Genomic DNA, 15,236 nt, shown 5'->3' with positions numbered 1-15,236 from the left:
GAGGGAGTGTATTGTGAGAGCTGTATGTTTGAGAGAGAGTATGGATGTATGGATCAGGGCCTCTGTTTATTGTTTTTTGATGAAGGTTGGCTGAATTTGACCCTGGGTCAGAGTGCAGGCCCAGGCCAGCCTAGGTTAGCACTGCTCGGCTCTGGGTCACACTAGGCTCCTTTGTATACCCTCCGAGTTCAGGCTTGTCCTGGGTGACAAGCAGCTGAATAACGTACTGCCAGGAGTACACAAATGTGACTCGGTGGTGACCACATTTGTCTGTTTGGGTCAAATGTCCTCGTTCTGCTTAAAGTGCTTGACAAATGCGTAATCCTGACTAAATATCCCATTCACTATTGTGTTCAACCTCCTATATTACGAAACCGGCTCCTGCTTTGTATTGCATGTTATTTTTTGAATATCTTTTGCCAGAAGCAAACAGAGCAAGGTCTAACATTAGTGACCTCATCTATTCTGCGACCAGCCTTACATCACACTCTTGGAGCCGCTCTGTCTCATGCTGAAGTAGGTGTTCAGTTGACCTGCAGATTACTCTATAACTTAATGCTCTTTCCTGCAGAGATTCATGCTGCACTGATACTGTTAACAAGAATAGACTCATTGAGGCTGCATTCAGACATTGGGCACTGTCCCTGACTCGTGCACAGACACACGCTACTGTAAAGGGACACCTCAGCTAGGTGTAGAGTGGATGAAAACCCAACTGGCAATATGAGCAGGAAATCAGCAGCAGATGTGGGTGTAAAGTAATGCACATGGAGGCAGGGAAACCCTCTTACTAGGACACCAAGTCCACCTCCTATATTCTGGTCTTTCCTCCACCAAGCCTGAAAGAGGATCACTTTGAACCATGACCAAAGCTGTGCGACTGCGAAGCAGTGAATGACCTCATCCTCAAAAAGTCTCCCTCTAATGCAAGATGTGGTAGTGTCTGAGATCTCCCCCATACCAACATATTGCTGCATTTTATGATATCAGGAGTAATATTAAAAGACAATAGAAAAGTAATAGAAAGCAGGAGAAAACACAAAATGAACATAAAAAACAAAGGGTAAGAATAATGATATATAGGACATCAGGGTAGGTCTATGAATTTGAATTAGTGATTTGATTCTGCAGGCTTTGGCTGCATACATTTTCTAATTTCTCCATTTAATGATTGATCGCTTTGGTCTACGTAATTTCAGAATAACGTGAAAAATGCTCAACAGAATTTCCAAGTAGACGTCTTCAGATTCAATTTTTTTGTGGTTGCTTTTTCTGACCAATGTTCCACATTCCAAAGTGATTTAATTTACAATGATTTAAAACAGAATAGCAGCAAATCCTCACAAATTGAGAAGCTGAAACCAGATAAATATTTAGAATTAAATGACATGAATTGTTATGCCAGAGCCAAAAGCATGGCTGCATTAATCCATGAATTTGTTCCTCAGTTCTTCCTCTGTTTGCTCCACGCAAACCCATTTTATTGTTGCCAGAAGGATAAAACACATCACTTTCTATTCAGCCGATGTGTTCTAATAAATATTGGCCTGACACAGGTTTTTACTGTAGCAAAATATTTTTTATATTTTAACACTTTACTTGAAGGTATCTACATAAGAGTGACATGACACTGTCATAAACACATGAACCATAACCCTAACTCTAACTTGTCATGACAAAAACCGAATGACACTTAATGACAGAAGTATTATGTCATAAACGTTTATGACTTGTTTATAATGTTTGACACGTTCATGATAGTGTCATCTCTCTTCACTCTTATGTAGATACCTTCAAGTAAAGTGTAACCAAACTATTTAACTGGTAATAAGCTGAGTTGATGTGAATTGGTGGGACAGTGTGAATGACACGTGTGGCTGATGGTCTCTCGCTTGATGAAAGCTGTCTCAACTTTAAACATACTGAACTCATACTCAGGCAAGGAGATAGAAAAAAAAAAAAAAGCAGAATGCAAAAGCGGTGTAGGTTTTCACAAGGATTCCTTGGCTGCAGCGAGACACTCGATTTATGCGTCTGATTAATTGGTTTTCATATAAATCACAGGTACGGGCCTGGGGCGTCGCTCCCTATCTTGAGGTGTGTGCGAAAACAAGACAGGCATGTGTGGAAAGGGTGCACAGTGAAGGAGAGCAACACGGTGACAGTTATGTGTTTCAGTCGTTGAGTTGGTCATAAAGTTCAGTCTGACAGCAGGGCCCCTGCTGCAGTATCTGTGTGTGTGTGTAAAGTCTGTGTGGCCTGAAAAGAATGAGGGATGTTGTGTCACCGAGGGAGCTCGGCGTGATAATAGATCTGCAAAATATTGTGTAACTGTGTGTCAGGCTCTGTGGAGATGTGTGTTTATTTACTTGTGATGATTGAGGTTGTGTAATTGTTTACTCTGGGGCAGCTTGTTATTCAAATGAGGTTGAGTAATTTACCCGCAGTCTTGTTAAAGTTCAGTTCATTGGGAAGCCTGCACTGTAGCAGATTGCCTTCATATAAATGGTGACCTCTACACATTAATTAACAAAACACACTGCTAAACAATACATTGCAATGATTGAGTGCATTCTCTTATTTGTAAATGCACAGTGTCCATTTTGTTTTATGTAGCTGCTGTTAAATGCAACTCTTTATTTCTCGTCTTCATCTCACCCTCTGTCTGCTTAGCTCTTCCCCCGTTTCTGTCTCTTCTTCCAAGCCCTCCCCCTTCATCCCCAGCTTCCAACACCCTCTCTCAGTGCTGGGCCCCTTCGTCCTGGCACTCAGACTGCTCCTATCACTTCCATCAGCTCGCCTCAGTCTGTCTCAGTGACGTTAAATACCATCCCGTTACCCAGCCATCTGCACCTAATTTTCTCTCATCCCTCTCCGTTTCAGTCCTATCTCCCTCTCATTTCTCACACCTCTGACGGCAGCCAAGTCTATCTGCTGAAGTTTGTACATGTTTCCTTCTTTCTCCACTTGTTTTTTTTCATTCCCCATGTCCTTTTTTCCATCTCTCTAAATGAGCCTTTCAGAGGTTGTCAGTCATCGGCATCACCTCTATATCCGTTTGAACATGCGAGCGCAGAAAGGAGGGAAGGGATGGAGGGATGGTGATGGATTGTTTGTGAGGGAGGCTCTGAGCATTCAGAAAGGGAGGAACGGAGCCGCTCAAGAGAGGAGGACCAAACCAAAAAGATCTTCATCTGGAAAGCCTCATCCTGGTTATCTGTCGAGCAGCCGGCTAGCCCTCTAACCCAATAACACACATAAACACACGCAAGAAAGCTCATTCATATGGCTTTCTGGCCATTCACATGTAGTCACTATCACTTGCTGTGGCCCTTCTCACGCCACTTGCTGACCTAACAGTCACTTAGGAACATAGATTTGTAGGAATAGGCCATTTTACTCCCAGCTATTAGATTGGCTGTGACACTCTCTGCACTCTCTCTCTCTCGGATCTAAGTTTCAGAAAACTATTACTGCATTATCTGTTGCTATAAGTTAATGTTAGATAAAGAGATGGATATTGTAAGCAAGCTGACGTGAAAGCAGGAAACACTGGGCTGAAGAAGAGCCAAAGGAAGCTGCAGGGGTAGCTGTAAATTACAGGGCTTTCACGCCAACCTGTGGAAGGAAAAAAATAAAGAGGGAAGAAAAAGAAAGTCCGTGGTGAGCTCAGTCTTCGCGTTCAGTCCAATAAAGAAAAGAAGCTGACAGATGTGTTGTGGCAAACCAGGCTTTTCTTTCCCCTCTTCTTTCTTCTTTTCTCTCTCCTCTGTCCAGACCACTAATAGCTGGGTCCTCTCATCCTCCTGCGTCCTTCTCCTCGTCTTTTTTCTTCTTTTCAGGGGAAGAATTGATGTGCCTGTGCCATGACCAGACTCTGTCTCTCATGTTGGTTAGATAGACCTCTCTTTCTGCTGAAGCTTTACAGCGAAAGACTCGATATATCACGTTGGACTGTAGACACACAAAAAACAGAGGCCTTCAGAAATCAGGCATCCACTTTTTGTTTCTTTTACAAATGCACACTGATACAAAGTGCAAACACGCAAAAACACAACTGCCTTTTTTTAAATGGAATAATAGCTTATCCAAACATGTCTCCTCCCATGTTTTCATTCTTCTATCGCTCTCATTATATCTTGTTAAAGGCTAGCTACTCCATTCACACTTCTATTTCTTTTCTTCACCTTTATGCATCCAGGTGGAGTGAAGTGCAAATTCAGGGTGCGGAGACCTATTTTGTGTGTGTGTGTGTGTGTGTGAGACATATAGAGGTGTGTCCCACTGCGGTGTTGAAGGAGTCTATAGAGGTGAGGTAGAGTGTGAGAGTGTCAAGCTGACCGCGCTGACAGTTGCAGAAGGTTGTTGGGACATGGAGAGCATCCGATCAATGTGTGTGTCCATTGCAGCTACAGATGCATAGCATTCCACCACCATCCATCTGTTAGCAGAAGCACTTAAAGCATGTTGGTGTCTTTTGCTTTACTCTGAATTCCCCCCCCCCCCCCCTCCTACAGCCTGTACCTCAGTTTTGGCCTTTATGACTATATGATAGGGGTGTAACGGTACGTGTATTCGTACTGGACCGTTTGGGTACAGGGCTTTCGGTACGAGCGGCCGAACGCAATCTTTTGTGTGCGGAACATGGGTCAATTTTCGTGTTTCCACACAAACATATTAAGTGGCGGAAGTCTCCGCGTTCAGCGCAAATCCCGCCCTGCAGCTGATTCTAAAGTTTTCATTGGTCATGTCAATATGTCAATCACTGTACAGATTGCCTACACCAAACACTGATCTCTAAACCTACCCGCCGTCACTGTAACCTAAACCAAAGAAATCGACTGCACGGTGGGATTTCCGCTGAAGTGGTTTGGGGGAAAAAAAATAAAAATCACACACCGCGTGCAAGGGGGTAAGCTTCTCCTCGGACCGCGAACCTCCTATGGCACCATTTTAATACTACAAAGCGATCACCCGCCGTTAGCATTCCATTGACTGCCATTCATTTTGGCGCCACTTTGACAGCGAATAACTTTACATCTGAAACGTTTAAAGACTCTATTTGTCCATTGTTTATTTCTAAAGAAACACAACAATGTATAAAAGGCTCCATTACCTTGTACCTCACGTTATGGCTCCGTAGCAGACGTTTTTATAAAAATAGGCTAACGATTGTGTCATAACCACGCGACTTACTGTCGCATAGTAGAGGAATTACCGTATAGTACAGGAGAAGCTCACAGGCAGTTTCGTCTCACATTAGCTGTTTAAGTATAATTACTTATGTTAACTAGCATTTTAGTTAGCAGTAATTAGCCTGTGCCTATGTTATCTCCTTACATATACCTACGCTCTCCGTCTCTGCAAGATGGAGATGGAGATTTCTCTTGGCACAGCTACCAGAAGACTTACAACTTTCAGACAGGTTGCTCACGGCACATTTACGTCGTCTCTCTCAGTTGGAGGCTGCTCAGTAACGCTCAGCGCTCACTGGAAAAGTGCTTCTAACGGTTCTCCGTCCAGAGCAACGGGATCTGTTGGTCCATTCTTATATACAGTCTATGACAGCGTGCTGTACAACAACATACACGGCACGCTTTAGCCCAGCCTCTCGCTAGCTAGCGTCATGGCCAATGCAGACAAGCCCATAGACAGTACGGACAAGCCGGAGCTTGAAGAGCCACACCTATCATTAAGGTCTCCTGTTTGGGAACACTTCGGTTTCCCAGTGAAATACGTCAACGGACAAAGACTAGTCGATAAGACGAAAGCAGTGTGCCGACGTTGCTAACGCACTTGAAAAGGCATTACGCGAGTGTGAACATCACTACTACAAGGAAAAAAACTACCGTAATTCAAACGCAGCTCCCGTTGGCATTTAAACAGACCTTTGCTGGTAATTCCGATCGGGCCAACACAATAACGAAAGCAATTGGTGTTTTTATAGCAGCTGATCTACGACCATACTCGGTTGTTGACAAGCTGGGATTGATAATGCTGCACTGTAATCCATAGTTATTTATTTATATTTTATTATGTGATATTGGTTTGAGACTGAGAGTATTTTATTTAGTGGAGAACTTTGCAGCAGTATTTTTCTTATTCTTTTTTTATTTTATATATATTTTATTATATTTTATTAAAAAGTGTTTTAAAAAGTGTAAACAAATTGTTAAAAAAAAGTTTATAGTAATAAACAACCTGCAGTTTAATGTTTGCATTTCTTTCCCTTACTGTACCGAAAATGAACCGAACCGTGACTTTAAAACCGAGGTACGTACCGAACCGTGATTTTTGCGTACCGTTACACCCCTACTATATGAATTTAGTGATACATTTTGGCCTTTCTCTTGCACCGCTTAATTTGTGGCGCAGAGCAAATCGGTGGCTGCATATGTCAAGAAGGGAAAGCCTGACTATGAGTGCATGCACCAAATTCTTTTATTTCTCATTTTTCAGAACTGTAAAGCAGCATAGTTCATCCTCATGGTATCCTATCCTGCATGTAAAAACAGGCAGCATATTTTCCATATAGGCGTACAGACAGACGGCTCGTGGTCAGAGCGCCAGGCATGGTATTTCCTTTGTCTTGCTTATTTTGAGTTCGTAATGACATTTGTGTTTTCTTTTGTTTTGTTCTGAGTTCGTCCAGCACTTTTTGACCTCAGTTTCGTACATTTTGGAGTCTTCGTCCTACAGTTTACAGTCTCAAAAGCGATAAATATTATTGTGTGTGTTGAGACGGTGCAGCAGGCCCGTTGCAGACGCCTGCTTGTTTACAGAGCTATCCCGGCAGTTTGTGTTTGTTTGTGTGATGGAACACAGGTCTCTGATAATGGAGTCTCTTTCTCCTTTTCTCTTCACTCATTTTTTCTCTCTCGCTCTCTCTCTCTCTCTTTTCCCTGCAGCTGTTTTTGTTCAGCTTGGTTTACTTTCCATCCAAAATGTTAGACTTGTACCCATTTCACAAGCACACATTACAATATGCTGGTGTGTTTACATTTCATGCTCAGCATCGCAGACAACATAACACTCCTGATACCGTGAAGCATGACTTAAACAAAGAACAGGTCTCAACCCTGATCCTGACCCGAAGGTCAGTTTACAACTGGTCAAACCTTTAACCTGACAGGATCACTAGCATCGTGTGAAACAAAATGTTGCTAGGGCTGCAACAAGTGATTATTTTATCATCAATTTAAAAAAAAATGTTTATAGATTAATTAATGAGTGTTTAAAATGTTAGAAAATGAAACGATGTATTCAAATTGCTTGTTGTGTCCGACTGTACTGAATTTATGTCAATATAAAAAAAAAAAAATCCAAGGAAATCCTGGCATTTAAGAAGCAGTTGTAAGCAAAAGTTTGGCATTTTCCCTGGAAAAAAGATTTTTTTTTTTAAATTGTAGACATTTTGTGTTGATTGATTGTACGTTGTTTTAGCAGGAGAAGTAGTAACCCTCTCTCTCTCTCTGTCTCTTTTTCATTCCCCAGGGGCAGTACCGGCCTTCAGATCTCCTGTGCCCTGAAACCTATGCCTGGGTACCAATAGAGCAATGCCTACCCCAGCTGGAAAACTCCCGCTATGCTCGTTTCAACCAGGATCCTGATGCAGGTACAACTATGTAACACCTTACTGTAACCAACATTCATTTAATGTATGAAACTGGAGAAAAAAACCCAGCATTTTCCTAACTTACTGACCTGTCCCTGTGTGCTTGGTCTTGGATCCTCCAGTTCTTTGTACACGCTGTTCTAGATGAACCCATGAACCTCGTGTTAACATCTGATCCGGTTTCACTGTGATGGTGTATTGAAATCTGTGGGCTTGCTCCAAGGCGGCGTGCAGTCACTGAACGGGGGTAAAGAGAGGGCCGACAGCTCTGATCACACAGCCTTCACTCCCCGTGATCCTTCAGCATGGTCCGAGCAGAGCCAGCGCTGCCATTATGGATAATAGTGATATTAGCAATAATAAACCACATGCAGAATGTAGACTGGCAGACGCTCATCGCCTGTACTTGTGGGCTGAGAGATAGGGGCCAGAGAGAGTGTTTAACAGAGTGTAAGTGAGTTGAAAGTTTTAAAAGGAGAGTTTTGAATGATGTTCTGCTTATGTGCATAGCCAAAGAGACTGATACATTTTCTGTCTCCTTACTTCTTAAATCTCTCTCTGTTTACCCTACTGTGTTGATTCTGCATGCTTTTCTAGGTGGTTTACAGTGAATATGCAGTCAAATTCCTGCAGCTTCCATATAAACCAAACTCAAAATAGTTTGCATCATATAGCTCTGCATGCTGAGCAGAAAGACTCACACGTTGTGTAGACTGACACATTCCCATGAGTATGACACCGCTTAGCCTCGGAGTGAAAAAAGTAAAATAAGGTATACTGTACGGATACTGTATAAAGGCATTATTATAGGAGATGACTGAATATTGTTGGTATGAGTGCACATGGGTTAAAACATGTACACATACCTACACATGCTTTTCATATTGCAAGGGCCTGTAACCGCAGTGGTTGAGTGTACCGGGGCCAGCCATTCTAATGTTTACTCTTCCCCCATTAATCTGCATCACCAAACGGGCACCAAACGGAGACAATCCACTGATGCACAAGAAGAAGAGATGTGAGAGGACAATCATTTTGATTGTAGACTGTATGACTGGGATTGATAGATGAAGGGTAATAGAGGGAGGAATAGATGGACGGATTGAGAGGGTGATAAAAATGATTTTTATACAGATTGGAAGAGAAAGGGAGGGAGACTGGTAGTTGTATGCTGGCACTAGAAGAGAGCGAGGTACAATAAAATAAGAGACAGATTGACAGGGAGGTGGAGGAGGAAAGAAGGATATGTGAATGTGGAGAGACAGCTTAAGAGTTTGTTGTAGTGAGGTCATACTTGGACTCAGGGCTATGCAGAGAGGTAAAAACCAACACAAATGATCAATCAAGTTCAAAGGAAACAGTGTTCTGTGGCACAGATGCCTGTTTCCTCTGTTCTCTATTTCAGAATCAAAGTCTTAATACTTGTCTTAAGGAAATAAGGATTCTACTTTTTTGTCCTGGCAAGTTTTTCTTGTTTACTCAAGTGGTGGTGAAAGCACCACACCCAGGAGAAACAAGGGCATTTAAAAGGCCATTAGTAGGCTGGCCATTTACAGTACATCGTTGCCATTAACAGCTTAGCCAGTGGTAGGTCTGACCTTTTCTTGTCAATCATACCTCTAATCCCCAAGTAGGCACAAATTACTGAGGACAAAGTGGCGGTCTCAGAGTTAGCCATTTTCACTGTGGCCAGAGTGTGTTTGTGCATCTGTCGCTCTTGCGGTGCCTTCCATTCCTGCGTGGACTGTTGATCTTGGACGAGTCTGGACATTATTTCAGGCCTAGCTGTCCAAACGCGGTGTCATTGCATTTCAGCGCTAGCTATCTTGATGGTTAGCTTTCCAGTCTGTTGCCAAAGCTGTGTGGTGCCAGACTGTAGTGGTTGTGTGGAGGGTTCTGTCTTCTCCAGAAATACACCCAGTGGTCAGTCAGTCACCAGGTCAGCCTGCAGTGTCATCGTCAGGTTAGCAGCATGACACACTGCTGAGACCTGTGGGCGAGTCCTAATTGGCAGTTTATCAATGTGTGGCTTGTTTGGGGCCTAAATAAAGACATGTTGCAATCTGTTTTTAAGTCCTGGGGAAGTCCTGACTGCATGTAATGGTGTGGAAATCTCTTATGTGTCTTTTAGGAAATAACTATCTGTTGCAGTCTCATTTACTTAGCTGTTGTGGTGTGCTGTGATAATGACATTTCATACTCTAGCCTGATTGCTCACTATGCTCCCATGAAATAAGAGTGGCGCTGTTTTGTTTGTCTACTCTTGAGTTTGCCACATGTCAGTAGATATTCATTGTGCCGGTGTATCAGCTGTTCAACTGATACACAACAGCTGGTTCAATGGACAACCTCTTAATCTATCCACTTTTTTCTGTTGACTAACAAACATTCAACAGAATATATATTTAATATCGACTACCTTTAGGCTGGTTGTCAAATACGGCTCCCAAAACTTGTATCAATACCCTATCAATAGGGTTATGCTTAGTTTTTGGTACATAAAATAAACTACAACTGGGGTAGAGTGAGATATGTTAAAACATGTCGGTAGAGATTAGAGTTAAGTGACAATATAACTTTTTATTCTTGAAAGTGAGAAGAAAGCTTTTTGATCTAAAAGTAAAAAGAAAAGATAAATACAACTTGACAGAATATGATGTTTATAAAATGTTTTCATCATTAATTCCAACTCAAGCTAGTTGCAAGGCCCTTGAACTCCAAGCCTCACCCAGGGGTCAAAGAGAATTGGGGTGCTGGGTGTGCATTCCGATTGTAAGGGTTACAGAGCTGTCTTAATGAGGTGTGTAAAGACAGCCGATCTAAAGTTTACACAACTCTGTCCAAAGCAGGCTCGCATTGATTGCCTGTTGCTGACACATTGAGGGCTCTGGGGCCTCTCACAAATGTACATACAGTGTGTACACACACACACACACACACAGACACACATTCTACACAACACAGATATATTATATCTCACATACTCGTAATCTCGTGTTTGCTTGACGGAGAAAGAAGTAGGGCCGTTGCAAGCTCAGCAGAATAAACATTTGCAAAAATGTGTGACACAAGTAGACACCCCCTGGACCTTGAGTGCGTCCAGCAGGCGCCAAACCATATGCACAAAATTGCACATTGCATAGAATCACTACTCTATGTTGCATTTAATAAAATATCTACACTGTTGAAATAGAATATTCTTATTCTGTTGGTCTCTCTCTTTCATATCTGATACAGATACACACATTCACTTCTCATCAAGCTGATTGCCTCTGAGATCTACAGTGTGCTTTCAGCCATGCGAAGTGAAGCCAAAACATTCGGTGGGAGAGACAGTGCTAGCCTGACACTCTTCACTATATTTCTAGCTTTTACAGTTTGCACTTTCATATCTTGTCTCACTGTCAGAGCCACTTTGCTCTGCTCTTCAGCAGGCTTTCTGCTCCTTAGCCTGACTTGCGGTAATGTTTCCATTCAGAGTGGGGGCGGGGGGAGACACATATAATTCCTCTCAGTTATAATGCAGGAGGTTGTTTTTCCCCCGGATCTGGGAATTTCCCCCTATTTTAATAACAATAAGAATGATAATATCCTTTATAATCCAGGGAAATTCTCTTGCTGGAGGTCAAAATGAATGGTCAGCTACAGAGATTCCGGGTCAGCTGGAAGGACGCGCTCTAACACAGGGGCTTGAACCCTGGTCTTCCGGTCAAAGAGCAGGCTTTTTACTCACTACACTACACCACCATTTTGGCCTTTCTCTTTTCAAACGTAAGCCAAGTTTTGGATTTGCGACATTGGGTCATAGGAAGTGGTCATAACCTGATGGCCTGCCTTTGACCAGCGTCCGGTGTTAAGCAAGTGTTTTGAAAGTTGGAAATGGATGGGAAGAGAGAGAGGAGCGTGGCGAGGTGTCAAGGCCCCTAGCCTCGGCTCTGACCCTCTCACTCCCTGACCGACCCTCACCACTCCTCTTTCCCCCCGACCCTTGAACCCGCGACCCGGAGAAGCCGCGACCTTAGAGCGACGTGTCACTGAACGTCCGGCGGGCCTTGGGGGAACAGGGTCTGGAGCTACTCAAACTGAGGAGGGGGCATTGGTGGAGGATGGAGTGAGTGAAGAAGCAATGAAAGATGTTTATGTGAGCAGCGGATGTTTGTATTGCCGAGAGAGAGAGAGAGAGAGAGAGAGAGAGAGAGAGGACCTCTGCTCAGTATTACTGTTGAGGTTAATAGACTTTTAGCTGCATGCTGCTATCCATTTCGGTCTGTAAAATGTCCACTACTTAATATCTTTAGAAGGGACAGTGGCGCTTTAGAGCAGTGTCACATTTGAGTGGGCAAGTGTACCTTTGCTTAACTGCTGTGTAAGTGGGCTGTCGCACTGATAAAGAACATGAGGAGGCGCATGCTTAGAGAGATAATGTTAAAGGCAGTTTAAGTTATTCAGGAAGCATCAAACGTTTAAATATTTTCACTTTCATCCCGTCAGTATGCATTAATTTTTCATGGAGCCAAATGACGGTTGTGTGGAGTTGCATAACATGTTTACATCCCCCCCGCACGTTGGGACTTAACATACTGCTGATTTTCTTCATTTTAAAGTTTATTTCAAGCTTTCTTCAGTGATGTGACTCAGCAGATTTTTAGAGTAGGGGAAAGACACAGTGGTTAGGGCATTACTGAGCAGGGAAATGAGGCTACAACATAAAATATGAATCCACGGGGGGGGGGGGGTTTGAGAAAAAAAGAAAAGAAAGTTTAATATGAAAATATCTTTTATGGAGATTGGGATGTGAGAGCGAAGGAGCCTCGGGGCTTTGTGGTTATACCTAGCTGTCTTCTTTCCTCTGGCTTGCTTTTCAGGTAGAGTCTGTGCTAAGTTAGATGCCATAGTGGTACATGAATAGTTGGGACATTCACTTACTGTACAGCTACCTAAACATGTGACTATTTTAACTCTTTGATTTGTGAGATTTCAAAATGTCCCCTTGGTGCTGCTGTCCTGATTTAGTCATTGTTTATTGCAATGATACTTCACAGCAGCAAAGTTGATTGAGTCATATTGCTTTGTAAACTGGCATCTGGCACAAGAGCAAAGATCTTTTGTTTGTGGCATTACATCACAGTTTTGCATCTTTTTTTCTCCGTTGGCTTGTTTTCCCACTTTATTAGGCAATCAGGTGGGATTTAGCAGTACTGTGGTGAATATTTTAGGAATAAGGCAGCAATATGTGCACTTGCATCACTCGTACCACCTGGGCGCTCAGCTGTGAGCCACATGGGTGTTGTCACGGGGAGCGGTAGTGGCGAGTAGGAGGCCCCGAGCTCTATTAATACCAAATCTAACTCGCTCCTGTTTGACTGATGTGTCGCCATGGGCCTGGCAAGCTAGTCCACTCCACAGCCTGGCTTGAGGTTTATTTTCATCTGCATCCTCTTAGCGAAGCCAGACCAGGATTGCTCCAGACATGACAGGCTGATTGAATGAAACACTGTGTGTGGAATGTGTAGGGGATGCACATTTCAGAAAGCACGGTATGAATTTAAAATCCTTCACTAAGAGCTAAGCAGTGACTAGAGCATCCATTGGGGATGAGATACTTATTAAAGTTCCAGTGAATGAAGAAGTCCTCAGTTCTGTATGGAGTGAAAGATTAGAGCTCATGATGTTTTTTTTGAGACCCACTTGCATTCACACATTATGTGCAGTATATTTGGGTTAGGTTGGCTCTCCCAGTTGATACTCCCTGCTGTGCTACCCCTTGCATGTCCTCTTGGCGCCAGCTGTGGGCAGCTTGGCTCAACCTCTCACTCCTGGAGGCAGCGGTTTTAGTGTCAGAACAGAGGGTCATCAGGTTTTTTTTTGTTTTTTTTTTTTTAACTCTTTTTTTTTTTCCATCCAACTCTCCAGAGGACCATTCTTAGCTGCTGAACACGCACACTTTTGAGATTAGCAGTGTTTTCACTGGTCTGATGGGAGCTGGCATTGTATGACACAGGACCTAATGAAATGCTGAGTTTGGCAAGCCAGCAGGGAGCAATGCTCCCGTAAACACGGCCCACTAACTAGCCTGCTCACGCACCACCGTGACTACAGGTTTAGGGCATAGGGGAATTAGAGCTGTGGGGGGAAAATGCTTTGTGCTCCTCCAACAACTTCTCGGAATAATGGTGCATCCCTGCCAAGTCACTCAGAGGTTAACTCGTAAGAATGTGGGGAAAATAAGGACAATGTTCATTGTGCTTGATGTGTCTCCACTGCTCCTTATTATGTTCTCATGTTTGTGTCCAGGAGATACTCGGTTGCTGAAGGATGTGGGCCGAGCTCTGGTGCTATACAAACGGGCCGTCATGACCTACGCAGCCTACACCCGCAAATGCAAAGGCTCCAGTGACGAGACGGAGGTGCAGCAGTACGCCGGCTTGGTTGGCCAGGACTGTGCAGAAAGGATCTTGCTTTACCGCTCCTAAACATTACAGCGTCACACCACTGCACCTTTTTTAATATACATGAATACACACCTCCCAGCAATGTCTGTGTATTTCTGTTAATGTATCTCTGTGTGTCTTCTCACTGTGTGTGAAAGTGCTTTCTGCTGCTGCTCCCAGTAGTCTCACCATGCTTAGCTTTACACAGGCTGGAACAATGCAGTAGCAGCTCACTATCTATATATGTGTCCATTCACCCACTGGCCTCATTCACGTTTATCCATCAATGAATCCTGCAGTATCTATTCTCAGTTTAGTTCTTCTGCATCCTTCGGTTTGATTTGACTCCCATCACGGATCGGTTATTTTGATCTCATGTGTTCATCACTTTGATTTTTCCAAACTCTGTACGCTTCAGTAATGCTGTTCCTGATGATGATGGGCGACAGGCGACAGCTCTCTTCTGAACTGACACATGTTTAGATGTACGTCAGCGTTGCCACTTGAAGAGCATGTGCTACTTTGAATGTTCAGTGAAGTTGGTTCTTAGTTGCTTACACTATACCCCCAAACTTCACTTACTTACTTTTTTTTATCACTGGGTTTATTTGACCCAAAGAACTCTGTTATCAATGTTTTTGTCTGCAATATTTATAGCTTCATTTGCTTTTCTTTTAACACTGTTATTTTTGGTTAAACCAAATAAAAAGGTTGTATATTCCCTGCTTGGACGTTGTGGCTTTCCTTTGCATGCTAAATTTGCAACACAACCTTGAATCCACTGGCAGCTGGATTTGGGGAACAATAATGCATGAAATCATCTATTGCTGGCACAAACTGTGCACATTTTTACACATACAGAAGTACAGTATCTATCACACAACACTTGAGTGTAGACTTGTTGGATTGGGCCAAGCAACAGGTGTTAGATATATGAGCCGGCAGAACACAAACGCCAAAGGCTTCTAGCCCTCAAACAAGAGGGTCAACAGCAGCCCAGCTCTCAACCAGGGCAGGGCTCGGCCAGCAGCCAGGCTTGCTATCTTAATTTAGTTATTGAACAGATTTCAGATTACGATATACATTATTGATCCCGCAAGAGGAAATTACATTTTACACGCTGTTGTTAGTTATTACACACATTACACACACGCCCGGAATACACACACATGCCCAGGACCTTTACATGC

General features: G+C 43.2%; 1 protein-coding gene across 3 annotated transcripts in view; it reads left to right on the top strand.

Moving 5' to 3' along the window:
• LOC116039457 (arginyl-tRNA--protein transferase 1) overlaps positions 1 to 14,771 on the top strand; it is a 64,985-nt gene extending 50,214 nt beyond the window's left edge. For all 3 annotated transcript variants that reach the window (XM_031284343.2, XM_031284345.2, XM_031284344.2), the window contains 2 exons: positions 7,495 to 7,615; positions 13,910 to 14,771. In XM_031284343.2, coding sequence (XP_031140203.1) covers positions 7,495 to 7,615; positions 13,910 to 14,088 — 300 coding nt within the window. In that variant the 3' untranslated portion in view covers positions 14,089 to 14,771. The remainder of the gene's footprint in view (positions 1 to 7,494; positions 7,616 to 13,909) is intronic.
• Positions 14,772 to 15,236: the final 465 nt, after the last annotated feature.

This window comes from Sander lucioperca, chromosome 15, assembly GCF_008315115.2.
Source record: "Sander lucioperca isolate FBNREF2018 chromosome 15, SLUC_FBN_1.2, whole genome shotgun sequence".
Classification (NCBI taxonomy): Eukaryota; Metazoa; Chordata; class Actinopteri; order Perciformes; family Percidae; genus Sander; species Sander lucioperca.
Note: the sequence above shows the minus strand (reverse complement) of the source record. Positions and strands in the feature narration are given on the sequence as shown.